The sequence below is a fragment of the Belonocnema kinseyi genome, chromosome 2 (genome assembly GCF_010883055.1).
Source record: "Belonocnema kinseyi isolate 2016_QV_RU_SX_M_011 chromosome 2, B_treatae_v1, whole genome shotgun sequence".
NCBI classification, from domain to species: domain Eukaryota; kingdom Metazoa; phylum Arthropoda; class Insecta; order Hymenoptera; family Cynipidae; genus Belonocnema; species Belonocnema kinseyi.
Genome location: NC_046658.1, coordinates 106,094,727 through 106,104,757, shown reverse-complemented (window position 1 = coordinate 106,104,757; position 10,031 = coordinate 106,094,727). Strand labels below are relative to the sequence as shown.

At 26.5% G+C, this 10,031-nt stretch overlaps 1 protein-coding gene across 2 annotated transcripts in view; it reads right to left on the bottom strand.

The window, feature by feature from the left end:
* LOC117168453 (DNA repair protein complementing XP-G cells homolog) overlaps positions 1-10,031 on the bottom strand; it is a 40,429-nt gene that overhangs the window by 3,632 nt on the left and 26,766 nt on the right. For both annotated transcript variants that reach the window (XM_033354116.1, XM_033354117.1), the window contains exons 8-11: positions 6,458-6,694; positions 6,268-6,372; positions 4,021-4,233; positions 2,250-2,602 (exon numbers count right to left, since the gene is read on the bottom strand). In XM_033354116.1, coding sequence (XP_033210007.1) covers positions 2,250-2,602; positions 4,021-4,233; positions 6,268-6,372; positions 6,458-6,694 — 908 coding nt within the window. The remainder of the gene's footprint in view (positions 1-2,249; positions 2,603-4,020; positions 4,234-6,267; positions 6,373-6,457; positions 6,695-10,031) is intronic.

Genomic DNA, 10,031 nt, shown 5'->3' with positions numbered 1-10,031 from the left:
TCCAAAGATCTTAAGCTCGATTTTAAAGGATTTCCAGAGAACTTTGAAAAACAAGTGAAATTAAATTTTAAGGGATTCTTATAGCGTTTCTATAGATTTCAAGGAATTTACCGTATTTCAATGAATTTCATAAGAACTAAAGGATTAAAATGAATCTCCAAGTATTCCGAAGATTTGGAGGAATTTTAAAGATTTTCATGGAGTTTAACTCACTTTTAGAACAAATTAATTTAATTTATATTGAGAGGGTTTAAACAATTTTTATTTATTTTAATGGATTATTACGATTAAATAGTTTAATTGATTCTACTATATAATGTATTATTTGGTTAAAAATTGAGCTATTTTGTTCAAAATTAAAAAAATGGATTAAAAAGTCGTAAATCATTGTTGAAAATTCAACTGTTATTTAGAAAATTCGTATTTTTGTCTCAAATATTTAAAAAATTGGTAGAGAATTTAACTATTTGCTAAAAATGTATCTATTTTTTTTATTCGTTTTTTTTTGTAGAAAAAAACAATTCTTTTGTTTAAAATGTCACGGCTTTGCTAAAAAACCATCTGTTTTAATTGAGGGTTTGAGTACTTTGTTCAAAATTCGTTTTTATGGTTCAATCTAACTGTTTTTATTTTTAATTAAAATATTGTTTTGCTGAAATATCAATTAGTATATTTTTTGCTGACAATTAATCTGTTTCGGTTGAAAATTGAACTCTTGGGTTGAAGGAGGAACTACTTTGTTTGTTTTTTTTTTTTTGTTTTTTTTTGTAGAGAGTTTTTCTTCAACTACGAATTCAACTATTTTTTTGAAAACTTAATTGATTGGCTGAAAATGAAGTTTTTTGTTGAAAATTCAACTGTTTTGCAAGAAATTCTTTTTTTTTTATTGAAAATTATATCTCCTAAATTACAATTTAATTACTCTATTTTTTGTTAAGAAATGATATTTTTTAGTTTAAAAATTCAAGTATTTGATTAGAAATTTAAGTGTTTTGTTGAAAGTTCGTCTTTTCTGGTAGAAAATTAATCTTATTGACTAAAAATTCAACTATTTTATAAAAAATGTATGTATTTGGTTGAGAAATGATCTTTATTGTTCGTAATAAATTAATCTTTTGTGTTGAAAATTGATCTTTCTGATTAAAAATTAAACTAATTGGTTAAAAAATCAATTATTTTGCAAAAAGCTCATCTTTTTGGATAAAAATGTAACTGTTTCATTCAAAAATTATCTGTTTAGGATGAGGATTAAACTACTTGCTTGAAAACTGAACTAATACCTTAAAATTTAATTTTTTTCTTTGAAGGTTCGTAATTATAGTTGAAAATTCGGCGTATTATTTTGTTAAAAATTGATTTGATTTCAAGCGAAAAGTGAAAAAACGTTAAAAATTAAGTTTTTTGTTAAAATTCATATTTCTTGAGCTTGAAAATTCTACAATTTGGTACAAAATTGAACTATTTAATATTAAATTAAACTATTTTATATATAATTCGTTTCTTCATTGAGAAAGAAAATTTTCTCAAATAAAAATATAACTACTCCATCTTTGGTTAAAAATTGATCTTTTTTATTTAAAAAATTCAACTATTTGATTTAAATGATGTGTTTCGATGAAAGTTCATCTTTTCTGTTAGAAAATTAATCTTTCTATTTGAAATTTCAACAGTTTTTTTGAAAATGTATGAACTTTGTTGATAAATTATCTTTCTTGATGGAAAATGTATCTTCTGTGTGGAAAATTGACATTTTTCGTTGAAAATTCAACTATTTAGTTCTTCTTTTTGTTTAAAAATGCATCTGTTTTGTTGAAATCTGATTTCGTTCAGTTGAACTACTTCGTTAATTCATAAGAAACAGTAAAATTTTCTTACACCCCCCTCCCCATTCCATAAAAAGTCTTACGTTACTTTCGGATATTCCCTAAATAAATCAACGAGAAAAATTTCGTCGGCCAAAATTATGCAAAGTAGCGAGGGGGAATTGGCAAAAATGTACTGGCCCTAAAAATTGTCAACAAAGTTCAAAATTTCAACAAAAAGAAAACACTTTACGTGATTTATGTATGGTCCCTAATTAGCCATTGAGACAATTTGTCGGTATTTCAGGGAAAAGTAAAGAAACAATAGAATTAGTGGAGAATTGTGAGAGAAAGAGTGTCTTTAGTGTAATGTTTTTCTAAATTGTAGCAAAATAGTGTCATCCTTAAAATAATGTTGGGCCTTGTTGTAGCTTGAGAGATACTTACTTATTTTGAGGAGCACTTTTGCAATATGCTGTATAATGTCCGCCCTCCATAGTTCCATAATGATTTGACATTGCATATAAGCTATAATTGTAGCCTGCATTGTTAGAATTGACGTTGGTATTTGAGTCATTTACTACATATGGCCTGAGATTGAAATCCGTCAAAGGGAAATCTACTTGGGTGTTTCTCTTTTCCAGCCAGCCATCGCTTTCGCCAAACCGATTCAAATGTATGACGACGATGGGCGCTAATCTAATAAAGTCAAATTTCTTCGTTGCTTCTCTTTCTGTTTTGCAATGTGGACATTTCCAGCCAAATACTCTTTGGCCACTTACGTATTTTCTGATACAATCCTGAAAAATGTTTAATCTATAAGTTAAAATTTTTTTTCGAGTCTGAAAATATCCGATCCAGTCGAATTATAATTTTAAGATATCCCAAATAAAAAATAGGAATCCGATAAATCTAAAATAATCGCTCTCATGTCCTATAAAATAAGTGAATTTAAACAAATTCGAGATAAACTTTATTTTGAAGTTTGTCAAGAAAATCCCAAAAATTCTTAAGATTGCTGGGGAAATTTCGCATGATTTTTTATTTTGAAAAATTAATTTTAGGATAAAATTGCAAAAAGTTTCAAAATATTTCAAATTGTTTCCTAAAATTTCTAAATAGAATGTAGAAGAATTAAACGCAAATTTTTTTCAATTTTTCAGGATTTTAAAATTTTAGAAATAATTTGAGTAAGTTTAAGAGATACTTAGAACTTTTAAAAAGATTTAAAAATAATGATAAGCTTGAAAAGTTTTGAACGGTTTTTTAATCAGGATTTTTGAAATATCGTGAAAAAATTTAGAAGCTTTTTGAGAATTTTGAAAGGTTTCAAGATAATAAAAAAACATTCTTAAGCTTCATGGAATTTTTTTTATTTTTTCAGTGAATTCGAAGATTAAATGGAACGAAATTTCCAACATTTTTAATTAATTCGTAAAATACTTGAAAAAGTATGCACAAGATTTTAAAGCAACATTCTGCAATTTTGTAATATCACAAAATTTTATAAAAAAATCGAGTAAGTTTAACAAATGTTTACAAGTCTTGAAATGAATACAAAATAATTAAAACTTGCAAAGATTTCAAAAAATTAAAAAAAAAAATGGGAATACAAAAATTGTATTTAGATTCCTATGAACATTTTTAACGCTTTTTTATTTTGAACATGAATTTTGGGAGAACTTTTAAGAAGATTTCAAAACATTTTAAATGACTTCCTAAATTTTCGAAAATGAGTGCAGAATATTTGAACAAAGTGTTTCAATTTAAGAAGATTTTTTCGAATTCACGTAAATTCAAGAGGTATTTAGAAGAGTTTGAGAAAATTAAAAATAAATTTCCAAAATTCTATGAAAAGTTCTGTAAAATAAAAATAAATTCATTAAAAAAATTCTAGATTCATTTTCTACAAATTTAAAATCTTCCAAAATCGTGTTGAATTTTCTCAAGAATATTAGGAAAATTATATTTATATAACTTTAAAAATAAACTTATAATACTTATTTCCTTCATCTCAGATTTCAGAATTTAATTGTTTAAAATCTTTACAAAAATAATCATTCGAATTTTTTTGAATTAGCAATTATTTCCCCCCTTAAATCGAAAAACAAAACGTGCGCGAAGTTAAATAAAAAAATTAGAAAACGTTTAATTTTTAACTTTTAGATTTAAATGCTTCGAAGGATATAAAAAAGGTATATTAAAAAATGAAACATACGTCTAATGTGCACTTTGTAGAAGGAGGTAAAGACATGGTCAAACTGTTGAAGGTTTCATAGGTAGTGCTGTTTTTCCCACACGTAGAGCACGTAATTGTCGATCTCAACTGTCCGAAAAACAAACGAGAAATTATAGATTTTTGTCCATTCATTGCTTTTATCCATTCCTTCTCAGCAGGAGTCAGAAGGTCGCTGACTGTAATTTTGTCTTTCTGAAAATAGAAGTCTCATTCGTAAACAACTTACAACACACCAATCTGTAATTCAAACCTTTTTTTTTAATTTTCATTTTAAATCAGGAATCACAGCGGATAAGTAGTTTAATTTTAGGTAAAAGATGCATTTTTCTGAAAACATGATCAAAAAGGGATTTCATTCATTATTAAACTTTTCTTATATCCTATGGTTATCTCATAGATATTGAGTAAAAGTCAATTTTAATATTAGTAAATAGATTTTTATTCCTTATTATAATTTTTGTGTAGTGCTATCTTTTTAGTACAAAGGCCTAAGTTATTCAAAGTAATTTTTTAAGTAAACTAGCAACAAATAATTTAAAAAGAAACACACAAAAAACACTTTTTAAAAACGCTATATTTTCTGTGTTTGTTTCCTAAGAATGTTAAATTTTCTTCTAATGTAGTTTTATCAATTGAAAGCTCTCAGAGGTTCAAATAATTTTTCACTTTCGGCTAAAAAAAAGATTATAATGTTAAAATACAGAAATTCAAAAATTATTATTCGTGAAAATAAAAAAAATGGTTAAGATAACATTCAAATCTTTTTATGCAGCAAATTGAACTGTTTAGTGGAAAATTAACTTTTTTTTATTGAAAATTCGTCTTTTGGGTTTGAAAATTCAACAATTTGGTTCAATTTCTTTTTTTTACTAAAGTCTTTTATTAAAAATTCATTTATTTAATTTAAAATTCTTCTTTCTGGTTCAACTTAACTTTTCTAAATTTACAATTAAAATCTTATTTGGTTGAAGTCGTCTACTTGGCTAAAAGTTGAATTAATTTGTTACATTTTTTGTAATTGCTGTTGCTGTGGAAGACTCATCATTTTAGTTGAAAATTTTCTTTCTTCCTTGACTGTAAAATCTTGTTTGATCACAAAATCAACAATTTTGTTCAAATTTCTTTTTTTCATGAACTAAATTATTTTTTATTTAAAATAAATCTTTTTCGTTAAAAATTCGATTTTTTGGTTGAAAAATGATTTATTTGCTTCAAAGTTGAACCACTCGGCAAAAAATTCATTTTGTTTTCTTTATTATTCATTGTTTTAATTCAAAATTAAACTATTTGGTTGAAAATTAACATTTTGTTTAAAATTAATAATTTCGGATTGGCAATTCAATTCTTTTATGGAAAATTCGTCTTTTTGGTTTGAAAATTCAACAATTTGGGTAATTTTTTTTCATGGTTAAAAATCTTTTTTGGTTAAATATTAGTTATTTAATTAAAATGCACCTTTTTGGTTGAAAATTCATCTTTTTTGGTTAAAAATTTATATACTTGGCAAAAAGTTGAACTACTTATTAAAATTTGTTGTTGTTGCTGTTAACGATTCATAATTTCAATTCAAAAACTTCTTTCCTCCTTGATAGTAAAATCTTGTTTGATCACAAAATCAAACATATCGTTAACATCTCTTTTTTTTATGAATTCAACCATTTTTTATTTAAAAATAAAATCCTTTAGAGTTGAAAATTCAAATATTTTGGTAGAAAAAATCTCCTTGATTCAAAAATAAACAACATGGTCGAAATTTAAATGACTTTGTAAAAAAATTCAATTTTTGGTTAAAGCTAATCATTTCAGTTAAGAATAAAGTTTTTTGCTATAATACATATTTGGCTCAAATAGAAACTACTACACTTTTCCTTGAGAAGTCATCTTCTTTGGAATGAAAATTTAATTACTTCATTGAAATTATTTTTTTTTATATAAAAACTAATCTCTTTGGTTGAAGACTCAAAACTCTCCTTATTCGAATCGCTCGCGATTTTCTCGCTATCGACAACATGCTATAACTTTACAAAGTTAGCAACTAAATCATTTAGTAAACATATGAAAGTTTTATCATAAAAAAATCTCTTTCAAAGTGTTTGTTTTCTAACAATTTTGAGGTGTTTTGGGAGATTTTTCAAATTATATGGAGAAAAAAGTGGAAAAGGGGAAAAAAGAGATTAGGTAAAAAATGGAGAAGGACTGTGATCCCTGTTCAAACTCAACACTTACCGTTTTTAAATCATTGTGCATCCACTCTAATAAGAACGTCAAAAATTCATGCGAATCTTGCTGTTCGTAACTTTCAAATTGTAGCCTATACTGACCGATGACTACCTGAAAATAAATTTTTATTTACATTCTGTAATTTAAAACAACAATAAACTGAGATAGCTGCTTTTGCACTACTCTATTTTTTTACCTTTAGATCACGGGGGGATATACTTTTATATTGCCCACGCCAAAGAGCTTTTATCACATGGGCAACTTCCTCAGCAACTTGACCTTGTGTTCCATTTTCGTTACTATTGTTAAGATCTTCTACATAGGAGTTATCATTAAAGTACTTTGCCAAATTTCCCGTGTTTGACAAACACTGTATTATACTATTCATGTAACACGAATTTCCCAAATTTTTAAGTCCTGTGATTCCCGGATGCTGCAAACATAAGGATTTTCATTTATAAGATTATGTTTATGATAAAACTGATTTTTTATGCACTGAAATTCAAGACTTTAAAGTGCATAGCAGTGTGTTTCTTATATTGGAACTAGTATAACACTTTTTCAAAGAATATAATTAGTATATAACTAAATTTATTAAAGAATACAGTTTAGTAGTTCGAATTCATTTCAAATTAAGCAGGTTCTAGACTTCAATTCGAAAAATTTCTCAGAGACATAATTTTTTGTTTTTTGGAAGCAATTAGGCAACACATTTTTCCCGAGTTGAGAAAAAAAATGTCCACGAAATGACGAGCACTTGAATTCTGACGTACATTTTTTAAAAAACAAAAACTTTTTCTTCAAAATGTTATACTTTTTGATCTAATTCAGATATTTTAATTTTATTTTAGAATTTTGGTGAGTTTTTCCGTCCTCTTTAGAAATCCGTTGGAAAATTGGAGAAACGTTTAAAATTAACAAAGTGGCGAGATTTGTTTGAAAATTTATCCGATTTATCACAAAAAACCCACACTTAAATTTTTTGCCATTTTTTTTATTATTTATCCTTCTATAAGGAAGATATCCTGTGAGTTTTATGTGGGCTAAACTACTTTTGTGGCTAGGAGAATTTATTTATAAAACAGAACTTTCGAATTTTTCTCCGAAACGACACGATTTCACCGAAATTGTGTCTCCGAAATCACACAATTTAAAATTAAAAAACTGCCGGTTTTTGTATTATTCACAATTGTATAAATGAAATTTTTTTCAATACCTTGAATAAAAATCTCAAAAGATCAAAAAACATCTAAATGATTGGTTTTAGTTGAAAATCCTTGTAAATAATAATGCGGAAAACTCTCAAATTTTGGGATGACTTTTCAGAAGTAAAATTATTTTTTTAAATCTTTAAAAATATTTAATTATGTGAAAATGAATAAAATAATAAAGCAGCAAGCGAAAATTTTCCAAATTGAAAAATGTTAAAAAGGGGGACAATTGTCCCAGGTGTAGTTCCCATTTTTAAATTTGGAAAAATTTCGCTTTTTAATTTATTATTTTGTTAAATTTTTACATTATTAAAGTTTTTTTCAATAATTCCGCTTCTGAAAAGGTATCACAACAATTTGTGGGTTTTTGGCATTATTATTTACAAGGTTTTTCTATTTTAAAAAATCATTCAAACAGTATATTTTCATTTAAAACATTTTAAAGAATACGAAAACGGGGAGTTTATTTTGGAAACTTTTTAGTTATTTCTTTGATTTCTTTTAACCTTTTCATTTTTGAAAGCAAACAATTGTTTTATTTTAAAATATATTATTTTAATGGATATTTTTTTAAGAATGCACAACCACTGAAATTTAAAAAAATTTATCTTTATTAGTAATTTTAATTATTTCTTCTTTAAAAAGGGACAGTCCTTCTTAAAATAGAACTTTGTGTGTAAGATTTCATTTTTGCAATATTCATTATAAGTTTTTTAATTTTTTGAAATAATTTTTTTATTTTCTACTAATATAAGGTAATCATCCTATCAATTCTATACGGGCTAAACCACTTTTGAAACCGAGAGAAATTTTTCCTTTAAAGTATAATTTTAGATTTTTTTCGTAAACGATACAGTAAATAATAAAAGAGCAACAACATTTTTCGGACAAATTTCCCAAAAAATTGGCAAAAAATATAAGTGTGCGTTTTTTTTTTAATCGATGTTCTATATTTTTAAGCAAATCCGAGCACTTTGTTAATTTTGACTTTTGACTTTTTTTTAAAAAAGATACGTCAAAATCTAAATTATAAAAAATCCAATATTATATATTATTGATCTGATTTTTTAAATTTAAACTAAACGTAGAAAATAAAAGGATTTAATATTTTTTATTTAAAATCGTGGATTGTTTTTCTGAAAAAGGGAAAATATGTGTCAATTTCCTCTGAAAAAAAACATATTTCGTCGCTGGGTGTTTCTTTGACTTGAAGTGTAGAACCTGCTTGATTTGAAATGGATTCATTCCCTTGACACCGTAAATTTAAAATTGAATCAATTAAAAATGTTTAACCCTTAAACGGCCAAAACGCCACTACCGGGACACAGCTTTTCAACGGCCAATAACTAAGACTATTCGACACTAGAAAAAATTGAGACATATATATTTTTATTGCTCAAGATCTCCTCTTTCTGACGGTGCCAATGAAATTCCTTAAAAAATTTATTTATTATCCCAAAATGCAGTTTAAACAAAAAAAAACGTGATTTTTCGTGCCTATTTTTTTTGTGAACCATTTTCCAAAGCTTTTCGAGTCTGTAATTAACCTGGAATCTCACTAACAGGTGGAATAAATGTCTAAACTTTGAGAATCCATGGTTCAAAGATCGATTTTTCGTTTTAGTATTTTCAAAATGGCGTCTTAATGAAAAAATTTTTGTGAAAACATTCATGAATTTTTTAACAATAAACGATGCGCTTTTCGGAAATATCATCAAGAATAAAAAGTTCTTGTAATCAGCCAAGGAATATGCCTGAATTTTTTCGAAGCGTTTTGAGCAAAATTTTGGATTTTGCATATGAACAATTTTTGCAAAATTCAAAATTTTGCTTAAAACACTCCGGAAAAATTCAGGCGTATTTCTCGGCTGATTACAAGAAATTTTTATTCTTGACAAATTTTCCGAAAAGCGCATAGTTTTTCAGTAAAAAATATTCATAGTTCTAAGCATCGTGTAAGAGTAAAATGATTCACGAATATCTATCGTCCGTCTGCCGCAAACAAAGTTTACGTTGCCCAACTATCACCAACGTGGAGGTCGACAAATATCGATAGTCTCTTTTTTTTTTAAAGGGATTTTATATATTTTTTTACATTTTTTAATTTTTTTTATGGAGAATTTTTTTCATTTCAGCTTTCAATCCGTTGAAATCATTTTGATCCTGCTGTTTCAGAATGTAATTTTGAGAAACAATGTAAGCAGCAATACATGTTGCAATCAATGCAAAATCTAGTAGTCCTCTGGCGACATTGTTCATTATTACATAATGCTCTTGTTCGTGATTCGTATCTGTGAGTTTCGAAATCACCTAGTTTTGATTGCGACAAATATTTCCTGCTGATTTGTTTACAGAAGTTTCCAGGGCAAACTTTTTCTTCGTTACTCCATGAAAAAACGTGATTTGGTTCCAATTGTTTTTGAGATGATGTGTAGTTATGGAAAACAGATCTATATCATACATTCGGTCTGGGAAAATTCCGATCCCGAATTCTCTCGTCATCTGATGAATCATCTCCATCAGAGCCAGAGTAATCTGGATTAGGTATGATGATACGTT